General features: G+C 52.4%; 1 protein-coding gene across 1 annotated transcript in view; it reads right to left on the bottom strand.

The window, feature by feature from the left end:
- The window catches only part of LOC116956744 (uncharacterized), a 191,195-nt gene that overhangs the window by 107,738 nt on the left and 63,686 nt on the right, over positions 1 to 19,771 (bottom strand). Inside the window, exons 14-18 of the mRNA XM_076057983.1 lie at positions 14,151 to 14,210; positions 10,406 to 10,450; positions 5,347 to 5,400; positions 2,867 to 2,908; positions 1,139 to 1,220 (exon numbers count right to left, since the gene is read on the bottom strand). Of these exons, the coding sequence (XP_075914098.1) occupies positions 1,139 to 1,220; positions 2,867 to 2,908; positions 5,347 to 5,400; positions 10,406 to 10,450; positions 14,151 to 14,210 (283 nt within the window). The remainder of the gene's footprint in view (positions 1 to 1,138; positions 1,221 to 2,866; positions 2,909 to 5,346; positions 5,401 to 10,405; positions 10,451 to 14,150; positions 14,211 to 19,771) is intronic.

Raw genomic sequence — 19,771 nt, 5'->3', positions numbered from 1 at the left:
TGTTCCGGCATCGGCGCATCCACACAACATCATGGATGCATGCCGGGTCCAAGCAAGAACATCTGCTGGACTACATAGTGACGGACCAGCGGATGCGAGCCCATGTCCTTGACACCAGGACCTACCGTGGAGCTGATCTGCCCTCTGACCATCGACTTGTCATCTGTAAGATGCGCCTGCCATTCTTCCGCTCCGGTGGTGGGTGTACACCCAGGACCCCATTCCAACCTAAAGTGGCCTGGTCTCAGTTATCTGATGAAAGTTGCAAGCGAGAATTCCATCATCGCCTGCGGCTGAGGATGGCATCGTCCCCCACTCCTCCGGATGTTGAGGGTAAATGGGCGAGGTTTAGGACTGTCACTCATGCAGCTGCATTGGCTGCTTTGGGTCAGCCAGAGACCCTGGCTGACAGCAGGTGTTCAGGATAGTTGAGAAAAAGCGACATCTTCTCCAGTTAGAAACATTTAGGCTAGCCTGCCAACGATTCCTCCTGGGTTTAACCAGGCTGGATTGTGTGAGGAGCTCACAAATCCTTGAAAGATCTGGGCAAGGTCCCATCGGTGAGCTCCTCCGGCAGGCTAGGCTGCGTTGGCTGGGTCCTGTAGCCCGCATGCCCAGCCACCGCATGCCGAAACAGCTTTTGTTCGGCCAGATAGAAGGCGCTAAAAGGGGTGCGGCACGGGCTAGAGAAGAGATGGAGTGATGTGGTACAGGAGGACGTGGAGCTGAGTGGACTTGCCGATGACTGGTACCAGCGGTGTCAAGATCGGCCTCTGTGGAGGAGGCTCGTGAAGGACGCTGCTACTGGACAGTTGGAGGCAGTCGCCCTCCAACGACAACGGAGGGCGGAGGAACGACGCTCACAACAACGAGCGGAGCGCCGGGTGGCTAAAGCACAGCAGGTTGGCTAAAGCACAGCAGGTTGGCACAGTAGGGAGCACAGGTGGTGCATCAGCCAGGCATCTCAGTCAGTCGACCCGTGGCACCTACGCCTGCCCCGTGACCTCCTTCCAGCGGGCCTTCGACACTTCACGTGGCCTCAATGTGCACATAGCCTGGCACAAGCGTCGTGGTGACGTCACCGCCACTTAGTGGCGAATGGCGGTTGTTGTTGTTGTGTCTGTGCGAGCGTCAATACCTGGTTGGCCTGTACTGCCGGGACGTCCCGGCGTACCGGGTAGGCCCCGATCACCTTTCAAAGTCGCTATTCCAACACCCACCTGCCACACACAGACAAAGACAAAGGTCCCCCGTGTAGCCTTCAACAGACTGCTGGGGCAAGTGCTGTTAGTAGCGAGTAGTAGCAGCGCCGATGAAGGATGCAGGCACTATGGCACACGAGGGGGCAGGTGGCCGGCAACCACGCCCGGCCGCCTTTGTCTCCCTAGCAGTGACGTTTACGACACCACCACTACAACAGCTACTCATTTGCGGGAGGCCCAGGACAGGACTCATAGACTCACAGAGACTCACACAGACGAGACCCATAGACTCACAAAGAAACCGATAGACTCACACAGAGACCCATAAACTCCTACAGAGACCAGTAGACCCACATAGAGACCCATAAACTCACACAGAGACTCACAAACTCACATAGAGACCCATACACTCAGATAGACTCATAGACTCACATAGGCTCACACAGAGACCCGTAGACTCACACAGAGGAGATCCAAGACTCACACAGTGAGTCATTGATTGAGTGATTCAGATGAGTGAGTGATTGAGTGAATGAGTGAGTGATTGAGTGATCGATTGAGTGAGTGAGTGATTAAGTGAGTAATTGAGTCAGTGAGTGAGTGATTGATTGAAAGAGTGAGTGCTTGATTGAGTGAATGATTGAGTGAGTGAATAATTGATTGAGTGATTGAAATGAGTGAGTGAGTGAGTGATTGAGTGAGTGAGTGAGTGATTGAGTGAGTGATTGAGTGGGTGAATGAGTGATTGAGTGAGTGAGTGATTGAGTGAGTGATTGAGTGGGTGAGTGAGTGAGTGAATAATTGATTGAGTGAGTGATTGAGTGAATAATTGATTGAGTGATTGAGTGAGTGGGTGAGTGATTGAGTGATTGAGTGAGTGAGTGAATAATTAATTGAGTGATTGAGTGAGTGAGTGGGTGAGTGAGTGATTGAGTGAATGAGTGGGTGAGTAATTGAGTGAATGAGTGAGTGAATGAGTGGGTGAGTGAATGAGTGAGTGAGTGAATGATTGAGTGATTGAATGATGGAATGAATGAGTGATTGTGAGTGAGTGATTTTAAGGACAGGCTGGCTGCGAATGAGAGAACGAGTGATGTTCTGAATGAGTGAGAGAATGAATGAGAGAATGAGTGAGGGATTGAATGAGTGAGAGAATGAGTGAGGGGATGAATGAGTGAGAGAATGAGTGAGGGGATGAATGAGTAAGAGAATGAGTGAGGAGATGGATGAGTGAGAGAATGAGTGAGGTGATGGCTGAGTGAGAGAATGAGTGAGGTGATGGATGATTGAGAGAATAAGTGAGGTGATGAATGAGTGAGAGAATGAGTGAGGGGATGAATGAGTGAGAGAATGAGTGAGGGGATGAATGAGTGAGAGAATGAGTGAGGTGATGGATGAGTGAGAGAATGAGTGAGGGGATGAATGAGTGAGAGAATGGGTGAGGGGATGAATGAGTGAGAGAATGAGTGAGTGGATGGATAAGTGAGGGAATGAGTGAGGAGATGGATGAGTGAGAGATTGAGTGAGTGGATGGATGAGTGAGAGAATGAGTGAGTGGATGGATGAGTGAGAGAATGAGTGAGGAGATGGATGAGTGAGAGAATGAGTGAGGGGATGAATGAGTGAGAGAATGAGTGAGGTGATGGATGAGTGAGTTCGCTCACATTTCCAGGAGGGCCTGGAAATCCCCGATCTCCCTTGGGACCCTAAAACATCATCAAAATCATCAACATCTTTAACATTAACATCATCAACATCATCAACAGCATCATAATCACCAACATCACCAACATCATCAAGATCATCACCAACATCATCATCACCAACATAATCTCCCTTGTGATGGGACTTTGTAAGATGAACGTTGGGATTTATAAGAGGCACGGGGTGACCAATCACGTCTGAGTTGGTCTGTAACAAGGTAGGGGTTGACAGGTGTAGTGTAGTGTATAGTGTAGTGTAGTAGTGTGTAGTGTAGTGTGTAGTGTACAGTGTAGAGTAGCAGTGTATAGTGTAGTGTGTAGTGTATAGTGTAGTGTGTAGTGTAGTGTATAGTGTAGTGTATAGTAGTGTATAGTGTAGTGTATAGTGGTGTAGTGTAGTAGTGTATAGTGTAGTGTATAGTAGTGTAATGTATAGTGTAGTATATAGTAGTGTAGTGTATAGTGTCGTGTATAGTAGTGTATAGTGTAGTGTATAGTAGTGTATAGTGTATAGTAGTGTAGTGTATAGTAGTGTAGTGTATAGTGTATAGTAGTGCAGTGTATAGTGTAGTGTATAGTGTAGCGTATAGTAGTGTAGTGTATAGTGTAGTATATAGTAGTGTAGTGTATAGTGTAGTGTAGAGTAGTGTAGTATATAGTAGTGTAGTGTATAGTAGTGTAGTGTATAGTAGTGGAGTGTATAGTGTAGTGTAAAGTGTAGTGTATAGTGTAGTGTATAGTGTAGCGTATAGTAGTGTAGTGTATAGTGTAGTGTATAGTAGTGTATAGTGTAGTGTATAGTGTAGCGTATAGTAGTGTCGTGTATAGTGTAGTGTATAGTGTAGTGTATAGTAGTGGAGTGTATAGTGTAGTGTATAGTAGTGTAGTGTATAGCAGTGTATAGTGTAGTGTATAGCAGTGTATAGTGTAGTGTATAGTAGTGTAGTGTATAGTGTAGTGTACAGTAGTGTAGTGTATAGCAATGTATAGTGTAGTGTATAGGAGTGCATAGTGTAGTGTATAGTAGTGTAGTGTATAGTAGTGAAGTGTATAGTGTAGTGTATAGTAGTGTAGTGTATAGTAGTGTACAGTGTAGTGTATAGTAGTGGAGTGTATAGTGTAGTGTAAAGTGTAGTGTATAGTGTAGTGTATAGTGTATAGTAGTGTAGTGTATAGTGTAGTGTACAGTGTAGTGTAGTGTATAGTGTAGCGTATAGTAGTGTCGTGTATAGTGTAGTGTATAGTGTAGTGTATAGTAGTGGAGTGTATAGTAGTGTATAGTGTAGTGTTTAGTAGTGTATAGTGTAGTGTATAGTAGTGTAGTGTATAGCAGTGTATAGTGTAGTGTATAGCAGTGTATAGTGTAGTGTATAGTAGTGTAGTGTATAGTGTAGTGTACAGTAGTGTAGTGTATAGCAATGTATAGTGTAGTGTATAGGAGTGCATAGTGTAGTGTATAGTAGTGTAGTGTATAGTAGTGAAGTGTATAGTGTAGTGTATAGTGTATAGTAGTGTAGTGTATAGTGTAGTGTATAGTAGTGTACAGTGTAGTGTATAGTGCAGTGTAGTGTATAGTGTATAGTAGTTTAGTGTATAGTTTATAGTAGTGTAGTGTATAGTGTAGTGTATAGTGTAGTGTATAGTAGTGTAGTGCATAGTAGTGTATAGTGTAGTGTATAGTGCAGTGTAGTGTATAGTGTAGTGTATATTAGTGTAGTGTGTAGTTTATAGTAGGGTAGTGTAAAGTGTAGTGTAGTGTATGGAACGGTGTGACCAATCATGTCTAAATGGCTCCGTAACAAGGTCGGGGTTGACATGTCACCGTCACCATCATCACCACCACAAACATCAACACCATCAACCCTGAGTATAAAACACCCAGGCAGGTGCTTCGGTGCATGTGTGTGTGTGTGAAGAGAGCTGCTTAAACAGCTTTTGTTCGGCCGGATCGAGGGGGCTAAACGGGCGCGGCACGGGCTAGAGAAGAGATGGAGTGACGTGGTACAGGAGGACGTGGAGCTGAGTGGACTTGCCGATGACTGGTACCAGCGGTGTCAAGATCGGCCTCTGTGGAGGAGGCTCGTGAAGGACGCTGCTACTGGGCAGTTGGAGGTAGTCGCCCTCCAACAACAACGGAGGGCGGAGGAGCGACGCTCACAACAACGAGCGGAGCGCCGGGTGGCTAAAGCACAGCAGGTTAGCACAGTAGGGGGCACAGGTGGTGCATCAGCCAGTCATCTCAGTCAGTCGACCCGTGGCACCTGCTGGGTCTGCCCCGTGACCTCCTGCCAGCGGGCGTTCGACACTTCACGTGGCCTCAAGGTGCACATAGCCTGGCACAAGCGTCGTGGTGACGTCACCGCCACTTAGTGGCGAATGGCGGTTGTTGTTGTTGTTGTTGTGGGGAGCTAATTGGTGTCTGACTGTGGAGCTGCGGGTACCTGAGGCCCAGGTCCACCTGTAAGCCCGGGCTGGCCCGAGGAGCCTGGAGATCCCTGCACACGCACACAGACAAAGGTCCCCCGTGTAGCCTCAACAGACTGCTGGGGCAAGTGCTGTTGGTAGCGAGTAGCAGCAGCAGCTATGACGGTAGACACAGACAAAGGTCCCCCGTGCAGCCTCAACAGACTGCTGGGGCAAGTGCTGTTAGTAGCGAGTAGCAGCAGCTATGAAGGTAGACACAGACAAAGGTCCCCCGTGTAGCCTCAACAGACTGCTGGGGCAAGTGCTGTTAGTAGCGAGTAGCAGCAGCAGCTATGAAGGTAGACACAGACAAAGGTCCCCCGTGTAGCCTCTACAGACTGCTGGGGCAAGTGCTGTTAGTAGCGAGTAGCAGCAGAACCTATGAAGGTAGACACAGACAAAGGTCCCCCGTGTAGCCTCAACAGACTGCTGGGGCAAGTGCTGTGAGTAGCAGCGCCTATGAAGGCTACCGGCGCTGTGGCACACGAGGGGGTGGGTGGTCACCACCACGCCCGGCCGCCTTTGTCTCCCCCAGTGGCGATGTTTACTACACACCACGCCACCGACTCATTTAAGGCTGAGTCCACCTAGGGCAGGCCTAGGACCCGTTCAGATAATTCGTCACCAATTTTGTCCGTGAGAGGAATTGAAACTGGAGGCGCCAGGTTCGTATCACAGCGCGCTAACCGCTGCACGACGCACACTTACACACACGTACACACTCACCACACTGTGTGTGTGTAACGCGTGTGTGTGAGTGTGTGTGTGGGGAGCGATAGTGTAGTGGTTAGCGCTACGCTGCGCTATGAACCTGGCGACCCGGGTTCGATTCCCGCTCACGGCCAACACCAGTGACGATTATCTGAACCGGTTCCGGGCCTCCCCTAGGTCGACTCAGCCTCAAATGAGTACCCGGTGCGGTGTGTAAACATCGCCACTAGGGAGACAAAGGCGGTCGGGCGTGGTGTTGGCCACCCACCCCTTCGTGTACCGTTCCGGCCTTCATAGGTGCTCGCTAACAGCACTTGCCCCTACAGTCTGTTAAGGCTATATGGGGGATCTTTGTCTTTGTATGTATGGTGAGAATGAGTACCTGGTGCGGTGGTGTAGTAAACATCGCCACTGGGGAGACAAAGGCGGCCGGGCGTGGTGCTGCTGGCCTACCCCACCCCCTCGTGTGCCGTTCCGGCCTTCATAGGTGCTGCTACTCGCTAACAGCACTTGCCCCCTACAGTCTTGTTAGGGCTATACGGGGGATCTTTGTCTTTGCATGTATGGTACCAGCAAAAACAACCCCCTACCTCCTCGCGGTGCCGGACGGGCAACTCTGTCGTGGGCAGTGCCGTGGGTAGGAAGGCCAATTCTGATTTCCCGTTCCCTTCGTGAGGTTTGTGGCCACCCTATGAATGGGTGCGAGGGGCTGGTAACCTTCAATTAATTACCACAATATCTAATTAAGCTTGTACCGGAGGCCTCGGGGGGGACAGGCGGCTATGACGTCTCCTGGCCAAACCCCAATTGGCGGAGCCAGGAGATTGAATCTCTACCCTCGGGGCTCCTCCAGAAACAACGATAGGCCACTACGGGTGGCCACGTGGAATGTTTGAAAGCTCACTGCGGAGGAGAGGCTGCCACTCCTCTGTCGGGAGCTGGACCGGTACCGCCTGGATCTCTGTGGTATTCAGGAGGTCCGGTGGACTGGCTCTGTCTCCTGCCACCATGAGGGGTGGACAGTCCTCTACTCGGGGCAGCAGACTGCCAAATAACAGGGAGTGGCTCTTCTTTTGAATAAAAGAATGAAGGGAGCGTGGGAGCGAGGCGGTGAGGTGTGGGAAGCTGTAAGCCCCAGGCTACTTTGGGCTCGCCTTCCCATCAACCGGAGGTGAGGAGTGGTGGTCGTGGTTACTTATGCCCCCACCGAAGACGAACATCCGTGGAGGGATGCAGGCAAGGCCGATGAGTCAGATGCCTTCTATGACCTCCTGTCACAGGTGCTGGCTAAAGTGGCCCCTCGGGATAGAGTCATCTTGTTGGGTGACTTCAATGCCCGAGATGGTCATGATGCTGCACCTGATCTGAAGTGATTGGAGGGCATGGGCCAGATCAGCTCAATAACAACAGCAGGAGGCTGCTAGATTTTTTTGTGCAGCCCATAGGCTTGTAATTAGCAACACGCTGTTCCGGCATCGAGGCATCTACACAACATCATGGATGTATGCTGGGTCCAAGCAAGAACATCTGCTGGACTACATAGTGATGGAACAGCGGATGTGGGCCCATATCCTTGACACCAGGACCTACCGTGGAACTGATCTGCCCTCTGACCATCGACTAGTCATCTGTAAGATGCGCCTGCCATTCTTCCACTGCGGTGGTGGGTGTACACCCAGGACCCCATTCAAACCGATAGTGGCCTGGTCTCAGCTAGCTGATGAAAGTTGCAAGTGAGCATGTCATCATCCCTTGCGACTGGGGTTGGCATTGTCCCCCACTCCTCCAGATGTCGAGGGGAAATGTGTGAGGTTTAGGACTGTGACTCATGCAGCTGCAATGGCTGCTTTGGGTACGTGGTCCAGACCTCACCAGAGACCCTGGCTGACAGAGGAGGTGATCAGGATAGTTAAGAAAAACCGACAGGCCCACTGTCATCGGCTACAGAATCCCACGTTAGAGAATGAGGAGGCTTTCCGCAGCCTTCGCTCGGAGGTTCGGAGAGCCGTGAGGCGCTGCAAGGATGGGTGGTGGTCGCGGGTTGCTGAGGAGATGGAGTCTGCCTCAGTGGCCCGCGATCACAAATCTCTATTTAACTGCATCAAAAAAGTAACCTGCAGCGCCACACCTATTACCATCGTTAGGGGAAAGAACGGTGATCCAATCTCCGACCCCCAGGAACAGGTTTGCAGATTTGCTGAGCATTTCTGAGGTCCTGGGGGAGGGACCAACCCTCAACGTGCACATAGCCTGGCACAAGTGTCGTGGTGACGTCACCGCCACTTAGTGGTGAATGGCGGTTGTTGTTGGTTGTTGAATGTATGTGTGTATGTACGTGCGTGTGTAGGTCAGTGTGTGTGTATGTGTGTGTGTGTATCTGTGTGTATGTCAGTGTGTATGTCAGTGTGTATGTCAGTGTGTGTATGTGTGTATGTCAATCTGTGTGTATGTGCGTATGTCAGTGTGTGTATGTCAGTGTGTGTATGTCAGTGTGTGTGTATGTCAGTGTGTGTGTATGTCCGCAGGATTGTAAGGATGCCCGGGTGGTCCCCCTCTTTAAGAAGGGGGACCGCACAGACTGTAACAACTACAGGGGCATCTCACTCCTCAGTGTGCCGGGAAAGGTCCTGGCAAGGATTATTCAGCATCGCCTTGCCAGGCACGCTGAGGAGAGGCTTACGGAGCCCCAATGCGGTTTGAGGATAGGGCGGTCCTGCACAGATGCCATATTTTCTGTCCGTCTGCTACAGCAGAGGTGTAGGGAATTCCAACAAGACCTACATCTCTGCTTTATTGACCTGGTCAAGGCCTATGATACCATCAGTAGGCCTGGGCTCTGGGTCGTTCTTCGTGCTTTTGGAGTACCTGACCCTCTGCTCACGATCATTAAGGACCTTCATGATGGTGAGCAGGCCCGGGTAAAACTACGTGGCCGGGAGTCAGAGCCATTCCCTGTACACCTTGGGGTGCGACAGGGATGTCCTCTGGCTCCCACATTATTTAACATCTATTTTGACCACGTAGTTCGTGAAGCCTTCCATAGCTGTACCAGGGGAATCTCCATATGGTACAGATATAATGGGAGGCTAATCGATGCCCGGGTGCGGTCAAGGGATGGCTCCCTATTGCTCAACCACGTTATGTATGCTGATGATTTGGTAATAGCTGCTCAGTCAGAGGAGGAGTTGGAGACGCTGCTGCTGAGACTGGAGCGTGCCACTAAGAGGTGGGGCCTTACCATCAGCCCCACCAAAACTAAGCACCTGCCTGGGTATTTTGTACCATCGGACACTCCACCCCCACAACTCCCAATCGGTGATGGGGCAGTTGTGGAGAGAGTGGAGAGTTTCCCATACCTGGGCAGTGTGCTTATGACTGGCTCCAGTTTAACAGCAGAGGTCTCACTCCGAATCAGTCGAGCGGCAATATCTTTTCATCGGTTGCGTAACGCTGTGTGGAAGCTACCTGGTCTGTCGCTCCGCACTAAGCTTCAGGTCTTCTCGGCCACGGTCATTCCCTCCCTTCTCTACGCTTGCGAAACGTGGACCCCCCTAATGGAACATCTTCGCCGGTTAGAAACATTTAGGCTGGCCTGCCTACGATCCATCCTGGGTTTAACCAGACTGGATTGTGTGAGGAGCTCACAAATCCTTGAAAGATCTGGGCAGGGTCCCATCGGTGAGCTCCTCCGGCAGGCAAGGCTGCGATGGCTGGGTCATGTAGCCCGCATGCCCAGCCACCGCATGCCGAAACAGCTTTTGTTTGGCCGGATCGAGGGGGCTAAGCGGGCGCGGCACGGGCTAGAGAAGAGATGGAGTGATGTGGTACAGGAGGACGTGGAGCTGAGTGGACTTGCCGATGACTGGTACCAGCGGTGTCAAGATCGGCCTCTGTGGAGGAGGCTCGTGAAGGACGCTACTGGGCAGTTGGAGGCAGTCGACCTCCAACAACAACGGAGGGCGGAGGAGCGACGCTCAGAACAACGAGCGGAGCGCCGGGTGGCTAAAGCACAGCAGGTTGGCACAGTAGGGGGCACAGGTGGTGCATCAGCCAGTCATCTCAGTCAGTCGACCCGTGGCACCTGGGTCTGCCCCGTGACCTCCTGCCAGCGGGTGTTCGACACTTCACGTGGCCTCAGGGTGCACATAGCCTGGCACAAGCGTCGTGGTGACGTCACCGCCACTTAGTGGCGAATGGCGGTTGTTGTTGTGTATGTCAGTGTGTGTGTATGTCAGTGTGTGTGTCAGTGTGTGTGTGTGTATGTGTGTGTGTGTGTATGTCAGTGTGTGTATGTCAGTGTGTGTGTCAAGGTGTCTGTCTACTCACGTCTCTTCCTGGTGTTCCTCGTTCACCGTCTTTCCCTGGAGAGCCCTGAGCACAACCACAACCACGACTACAACCACAACCACTACAACCACGACTACAACCACAACAACCACAACAACCACTACAACCACCACAACCACGACTAAACCACAACAACCACTACAACCACAACAACCACAACCACCACCACAACCACTACAACCACAACCACGACTACAACCACAACAACCACTACAACCACCACAACCACAACCACGACTACAACCACAACCACTACAACCACAACAACCACAACCACCACCACAACCACTACAACCACAACCACGACTACAACCACAACAACCACTACAACCACCACAACCACGACTACAACCACAACCACTACAATCAAAACAACCACAACCACCACCACAACCACTACAACCACAACCACGACTACAACCACAACAACCACAACAACCACTACAACCACCACAACCACAACCACGACTACAACCACAACCACTACAACCACCACAACCACGACTACAACCACAACCACTACAACCAAAACAACCACAACCACCACCACAACCACTACAACCACAACCACGACTACAACCACAACAACCACAACAACCACTACAACCACCACAACCACGACTACAACCACAACCACTACAACCACCACAACCACGACTACAACCACAACCACTACAACCACGACTACAACCACAACCACCACCACAAGCACTACAACCACAACCACTACCACCACCACTACAACCACAACCACGACTACAACCACGACCACTACAACCACAACCACCACTACAACCACAACCACTACAACCACAACCACCACCACAACCACCACAACCACGACTACAACCACGACTACAACCACAACCACCACTACAACCACCACCACAACCACTACAACCACAACAACCACAACCACCACCACAACCACCACCACAACCACCACAACCACGACCACGACTATAACCACAACCACCACTACAACCACCACTACAACTGCAACAACCACCACTACAACCACCACTACAACCACCACTACAACCACCACTACAACCACAACCACTACAACCACCACTACAACCACGACTACAACCACAACAACCACTACAACCACAACCACGACTACCACCACTACTACAACCACTACAACCACCACTACAACCACCACTACAACCGCAACAACCACCACTACAACCACCACTACAACCACAACCACCACTACAACCGCAACAACCACCACTACAACCACCACTACAACCACAACCACCACTACAACCGCAACAACCACCACTACAACCACCACTACAACCGCAACAACCACCACTACAACCACCACTACAACCACAACCACCACTACAACCACAACCACCACTACAACCACAACCACCACAACCACCACTACAACCACAACTACAACCACAACCACTACAACCACCACAACCACAACCACTACTACAACCACAACCACCACAACCACCACTACAACCACAACCACCACTACAACCACAACCACCACAACCACCACTACAACCACCACTACAACCACCACTACAACCACAACCACTACTACAACCACAACCACCACAACCACCACTACAACCACAACCACCACTACAACCACAACCACCACAACCACCACTACAACCACCACTACAACCACCACTACAACCACAACCACCACTACAACCACAACCACCACAACCACCACTACAACCACCACTACAACTACAACCACAACCACCACAACTACCACTACAACCACCACTACAACCACCACTACAACCACAACAACCACCACAACCACCACAACCACCACTACAACCACAACCACCACTACAACCACCACTACAAACCCAACCACCATTACAACCACTACAACCACCACTACAACCACAACCACCACTACAACCACTACAACCACCACAACCACGACTACAACCACCACTGCAACCACAACAACCATTACAACCACTACAACCACCACTACAACCACTACAACCACTACAACCACCACTACAACCACTATAACTATCACAACCACCACTACAACCACTACAACGACAACCACCACTACAACCACTACAACCACCACAACCACGACTACAACCACCGCTGCAACCACAACAACCACCACAACCACCACTACAACCACAACCACCACTACAACCACCACTACAACCCCAACCACCATTACAACCACCACAACCACCACTACAACCACAACCACCACTACAACCACCACTACAAACCCAACCACCATTACAACCACTACAACCACCACTACAACCACTACAACCACAACCACCACTACAACCACTACAACCACCACAACCACGACTACAACCACCACTGCAACCACAACAACCATTACAACCACTACAACCACCACTACAACCACTACAACCAGTACAACCACCACTACAACCACTATAACTACCACAACCACCACTACAACCACTACAACGACAACCACCACTACAACCACTACAACCACCACAACCACGACTACAACCACCGCTGCAACCACAACAACCACCACAACCACCACTACAACCACCACTACAACCCCAACCACCATTACAACCACTACAACCACCACTACAACCACTACAACCACCACTACAACCACTATAACCACCACAACCACCACTACAACCACTACAACCACAACCACCGCCACCACCACAACCACCTCTACCACCACCGCCACCACCACCACCGCCACCACCACCACCTCTACCACCTCTACCACCACCTCTACCACCACTACCACCACCACCACCACCACCACCTCTACCACCACCTCTACCACCACCACTACCACCTCTACCACCACCTCTACCACCACTACCACCACCACCACCACCACCACCACCACCTCTACCACCACTACCACCTCTACCACCACCACTACCACCACCACCACCACCACCACCACCTCTACCACCACCTCTACCACCACCACCACCTCTACCACCACCACCACCACCACCGTCACCACCACTACCACCACTACCACCACCACCACCACCACCACTACCACCTCTACCACCACCTCTACCACCATTACCACCACCACCACCACCACTACCACCTCTACCACCACCTCTACCACCACCACCACCACCACCTCTACCACCACCACCACCACCACTACCACCACCACCACCACCACCTCTACCACCACCTCTACCACCACCACCATCACCACCACCACCACCGCCACCACCACCACCACCACCGTCACCACCACCACCGCCACCACCACCACTACTACCACCGTCACCACCACCACCACCGTCACCACCACCACCTCTACCACCACCACCACCGCCACCACCACTACTACCACCTCTACCACCACCACCACCACCGCCACCACCTCTACCACCATCACCACCACCACCGTCACCACCACCACCGCCACCACCACTACTACCACCACCACCACCACCATCACCACCACCACCACCGCCACCACCACCACCACCACCGTCACCACCACCACCGCCACCACCACCACTACTACCACCGTCACCACCACCACCACCGTCACCACCACCACCTCTACCACCACCACCACCGCCACCACCACTACTACCACCTCTACCACCACCACCACCACCGCCACCACCTCTACCACCATCACCACCACCACCGTCACCACCACCACCGCCACCACCACTACTACCACCACCACCACCACCGTCACCACCACACTCACCTCTCTGCCAGGCAGGCCGGGCTGCCCGGCTTCTCCCTTGCTCCCAAACCCTGGGGCGCCCTGCGTGGTCAACAGAGGCACCACAGGTGAAGATCCCCCAGGTGAAGATCCCCAGGTGAAGATCCCCCAGGTAAAGATCCCCAGGTGAAGATCCCCAGGTGAAGATCCCCCAGGTGAAGATCCCCCAGGTGAAGATCCCCCAGGTGAAGATCCCCCAGGTAAAGATCCCCCAGGTGAAGATCCCCCAGGTAAAGATCCCCCAGGTGAAGATCCCCCAGGTAAAGATCCCCCAGGTGAAGATCCCCCAGGTAAAGATCCCCAGGTAAAGATCCCCCAGGTGAAGATCCCACAGGTAAAGATCCCACAGGTAAAGATCCCCAGGTGAAGATCCCACAGGTAAAGATCCCCAGGTAAAGATCCCCAGGTGAAGATCCCCCAGGTAAAGATCCCCCAGGTGAAGATCCCCCAGGTGAAGATCCCCCAGGTGAAGATCCCCCAGGTAAAGATCCCCCAGGTGAAGATCCCCCAGGTAAAGATCCCCCAGGTGAAGATCCCCCAGGTAAAGATCCCCCAGGTAAAGATCCCCCAGGTGAAGATCCCCAGGTGAAGATCCCCAGGTGAAGATCCCCCAGGTGAACATCCCCCAGGTAAAGATCCCCCAGGTAAAGATCCCCCAGGTGAAGATCCCCCAGGTAAAGATCCCCCAGGTGAACATCCCCCAGGTGAACATCCCCCAGGTAAAGATCCCCAGGTGAAGATCCCACAGGTAAAGATCCCCCAGGTAAAGATCCCCCAGGTAAAGATCCCCCAGGTGAACATCCCCCAGGTGAACATCCCCCAGGTAAAGATCCCCAGGTGAAGATCCCACAGGTAAAGATCCCCCAGGTAAAGATCCCCCAGGTAAAGATCCCCAGGTGAAGATCCCCAGGTGAAGATCCCCCAGGTGAAGATCCCCAGGTGAAGATCCCCCAGATAAAGATCCCCCAGGTGAAGATCCCCCAGGTAAAGATCCCCCAGGTGAACATCCCCCAGGTGAACATCCCCCAGGTAAAGATCCCCCAGGTAAAGATCCCCCAGGTGAAGATCCCCCAGGTAAAGATCCCCAGGTGAAGATCCCCCAGGTAAAGATCCCCCAGGTGAAGATCCCCCAGGTGAAGATCCCCCAGGTAAAGATCCCCAGGTAAAGATCCCCCAGGTGAAGATCCCCAGGTAAAGATCCCCAGGTAAAGATCCCCCAGGTGAAGATCCCCCAGGTAAAGATCCCCAGGTAAAGATCCCCCAGGTAAAGATCCCCCAGGTGAAGATCCCCCAGGTAAAGATCCCCCAGGTAAAGATCCCCCAGGTGAAGATCCCCCAAGTAAAGATCCCCCAGGTAAAGATCCCCCAGGTAAAGATCCCCCAGGTGAAGATCCCCCAGGTAAAGATCCCCAGGTAAAGATCCCCCAGGTGAAGATCCCCCAGGTAAAGATCCCCCAGGTGAAGATCCCCAGGTAAAGATCCCCCAGGTAAAGATCCCCAGGTAAAGATCCCCCAGGTAAAGATCCCCCAGGTAAAGATCCCCCAGATGAAGATCCCCCAGGTAAAGATCCCCAGGTGAAGTTCCCCCAGGTAAAGATCCCCCAGGTAAAGATCCCCAGGTAAAGATCCCCCAGGTAAAGATCCCCCAGGTGAAGATCCCCAGGTAAAGATCCCCAGGTAAAGATCCCACAGGTAAAGATCCCCCAGGTAAAGATCCCCAGGTAAAGATCCCACAGGTAAAGATCCCCCAGGTGAAGATCCCCCAGGTAAAGATCCCCCAGGTAAAGATCCCCAGGTAAAGATCCCCCAGGTAAAGATCCCCCAGGTAAAGATCCCCCAGGTAAAGATCCCCCAGGTGAAGATCCCCCAGGTAAAGATCCCCCAGGTGAAGATCCCCCAGGTGAAGTTCCCCCAGGTGAAGATCCCCCAGGTGAAGATCCCCCAGGTGAAGATCCCCCAGGTAAAGATCCTCCAGGTAAAGATCCCCCAGGTAAAGATCCCCCAGGTGAAGTTCCCCCAGGTAAAGATCCCCAGGTAAAGATCCCCCAGGTAAAGATCCCCCAGGTAAAGATCCCCCAGGTAAAGATCCTCCAGGTAAAGATCCCCCAGGTAAAGATCCCCCAGGTGAAGATCCCCCAGGTGAAGTTCCCCCAGGTAAAGATCCCCCAGGTAAAGATCCCCCAGGTAAAGATCCCCCAGGTAAAGATCCCCCAGGTGAAGATCCCCCAGGTAAAGATCCCCCAGGTGAAGATCCCCAGGTAAAGATCCCCCAGGTAAAGATCCCCCAGGTAAAGATCCCCAGGTAAAGATCCCCCAGGTAAAGATCCCCCAGGTAAAGATCCCCAGGTAAAGATCCCCCAGGTAAAGATCCCCAGGTAAAGATCCCCAGGTAAAGATCCCCCAGGTAAAGATCCCCCAGGTAAAGATCCCCCAGGTGAAGATCCCCCAGGTAAAGATCCCCCAGGTAAAGATCCCCCAGGTAAAGATCCCCCAGGTAAAGATCCCCAGGTAAAGATCCCCCAGGTAAAGTTCCCCCAGGTAAAGATCCCCCAGGTAAAGATCCCCCAGGTGAAGATCCCCAGGTAAAGATCCCCCAGGTGAAGATCCCCCAGGTAAAGATCCCCCAGGTGAAGATCCCCCAGGTAAAGATCCCCCAGGTAAAGATCCCCCAGGTAAAGATCCCCCAGGTAAAGATCCCCCAGGTAAAGATCCCCAGGTAAAGATCCCCCAGGTGAAGATCCCCAGGTAAAGATCCCCCAGGTAAAGATCCCCCAGGTAAAGATCCCCCAGGTGAAGATCCCCAGGTGAAGATCCCCAGGTAAAGATCCCCCAGGTGAAGATCCCCCAGGTAAAGATCCCCCAGGTAAAGATCCCCCAGGTGAAGATCCCCCAGGTGAAGATCCCCCAGGTAAAGATCCCCCAGGTAAAGATCCCCCAGGTAAAGATCCCCAGGTGAAGATCCCCCAGGTGAAGATCCCCCAGGTAAAGATCCCCCAGGTAAAGTTCCCCAGGTAAAGATCCCCCAGGTAAAGATCCCCCAGGTAAAGATCCCCCAGGTGAAGATCCCCCAGGTAAAGATCCCCCAGGTAAAGATCCCCCAGGTAAAGATCCCCCAGGTGAAGATCCCCCAGGTAAAGATCCCCCAGGTAAAGTTCCCCAGGTAAAGATCCCCCAGGTAAAGATCCCCCAGGTAAAGTTCCCCCAGGTAAAGATCCCCCAGGTAAAGATCCCCCAGGTAAAGATCCCCCAGGTAAAGATCCCCAGGTGAAGATCCCCCAGGTAAAGATCCCCCAGGTAAAGATCCCCCAGGTAAAGATCCCCCAGGTAAAGATCCCCCAGGTAAAGATCCCCCAGGTAAAGATCCCCCAGGTAAAGATCCCCAGGTAAAGATCCCCCAGGTAAAGATCCCCAGGTAAAGATCCCCCAGGTGAACATCCCCCAGGTAAAGATCCCCAGGTAAAGATCCCCCAGGTAAAGATCCCCAGGTAAAGATCCCCCAGGTAAAGATCCCCAGGTAAAGATCCCCCAGGTGAACATCCCCCAGGTAAAGATCCCCCAGGTAAAGATCCCCCAGGTAAAGATCCCCCAGGTAAAGATCCCCCAGGTAAAGATCCCCCAGGTAAAGATCCCCCAGGTGAAGATCCCCCAGGTAAAGATCCCCAGGTGAAGATCCCCCAGGTAAAGATCCCCCAGGTAAAGTTCCCCAGGTAAAGATCCCCCAGGTAAAGATCCCCCAGGTAAAGTTCCCCCAGGTAAAGATCCCCCAGGTAAAGATCCCCCAGGTAAAGATCCCCCAGGTAAAGATCCCCCAGGTAAAGATCCCCCAGGTGAAGATCCCCCAGGTAAAGATCCCCCAGGTAAAGATCCCCCAGGTAAAGATCCCCCAGGTAAAGATCCCCCAGGTAAAGATCCCCCAGGTGAAGATCCCCCAGGTAAAGATCCCCCAGGTAAAGATCCCCAGGTAAAGATCCCCCAGGTAAAGATCCCCAGGTAAAGATCCCCCAGGTAAAGATCCCCAGGTAAAGATCCCCCAGGTAAAGATCCCCCAGGTAAAGATCCCCCAGGTAAAGATCCCCCAGGTAAAGATCCCCCAGGTAAAGATCCCCCAGGTGAAGATCCCCCAGGTAAAGATCCCCCAGGTAAAGATCCCCAGGTAAAGATCCCCCAGGTAAAGATCCCCCAGGTAAAGATCCCCCAGGTAAAGATCCCCAGGTAAAGATCCCCCAGGTAAAGATCCCCCAGGTGAAGATCCCCCAGGTAAAGATCCCCCAGGTAAAGATCCCCAGGTAAAGATCCCCCAGGTAAAGATCCCCCAGGTAAAGATCCCCCAGGTAAAGATCCCCAGGTAAAGATCCCCCAGGTAAAGATCCCCAGGTAAAGATCCCCCAGGTAAAGATCCCCAGGTAAAGATCCCCCAGGTGAACATCCCCCAGGTAAAGATCAACCAGGTGAAGATCCCCCAGGTAAAGATCCCCCAGGTAAAGATCCCCCAGGTAAAGATCCCCCAGGTAAAGATCCCCCAGGTAAAGATCCCCCAGGTAAAGATCCCACAGGTAAAGATCCCCCAGGTAAAGATCCCCCAGGTGAAGTTCCCCCAGGTAAAGATCCCCCAGGTAAAGATCCCCATGTGAAGATCCCCCAGGTAAAGATCCCCCAGGTAAAGATCCCCCAGGTAAAGATCCCCCAGGTGAAGATCCCCAGGTAAAGATCCCCCAGGTAAAGATCCCCAGGTAAAGATCCCCCAGGTAAAGATCCCCCAGGTAAAGATCCCCCAGGTGAAGATCCCCCAGGTAAAGTTCCCCCAGGTAAAGATCCCCCAGGTAAAGATCCCCCAGGTAAAGATCCCCAGGTGAAGATCCCCCAGGTAAAGATCCCCCAGGTAAAGATCCCCCAGGTAAAGATCCCCCAGGTAAAGATCCCCAGGTAAAGATCCCCCAGGTGAAGATCCCCAGGTAAAGATCCCCAGGTGAAGATCCCCCAGGTGAAGATCCCCCAGGTGAAGATCCCCCAGGTGAAGATCCCCCAGGTAAAGATCCCCCAGGTGAAGATCCCCCAGGTAAAGATCCCCCAGGTAAAGATCCCCCAGGTAAAGTTCCCCCAGGTGAAGATCCCACAGGTAAAGATCCCCAGGTAAAGATCCCCCAGGTGAAGATCCCACAGGTAAAGATCCCACAGGTAAAGATCCCCAGGTGAAGATCCCACAGGTAAAGATCCCCAGGTAAAGATCCCCCAGGTGAAGATCCCCCAGGTAAAGATCCCCAGGTGAAGATCCCCCAGGTAAAGATCCCCCAGGTGAAGATCCCCCAGGTGAAGATCCCCAGGTAAAGATCCCCCAGGTGAAGATCCCCAGGTAAAGATCCCCAGGTAAAGATCCCCCAGGTGAAGATCCCCCAGGTAAAGATCCCCAGGTAAAGATCCCCCAGGTAAAGATCCCCCAGGTAAAGATCCCCCAGGTAAAGATCCCCAGGTAAAGATCCCCCAGGTGAAGATCCCCCAAGTAAAGATCCCCCAGGTAAAGATCCCCCAGGTAAAGATCCCCCAGGTGAAGATCCCCCAGGTAAAGATCCCCAGGTAAAGATCCCCCAGGTGAAGATCCCCCAGGT

The sequence above is a fragment of the Petromyzon marinus genome (genome assembly GCF_048934315.1).
Source record: "Petromyzon marinus isolate PM22_M1 ecotype Great Lakes invasive population chromosome 67 unlocalized genomic scaffold, UKy_Petmar_22M1.pri1.0 chr67_unloc.2, whole genome shotgun sequence".
Classification (NCBI taxonomy): Eukaryota; Metazoa; Chordata; class Hyperoartia; order Petromyzontiformes; family Petromyzontidae; genus Petromyzon; species Petromyzon marinus.
This window is presented reverse-complemented; position numbering and strand designations above follow the sequence as displayed.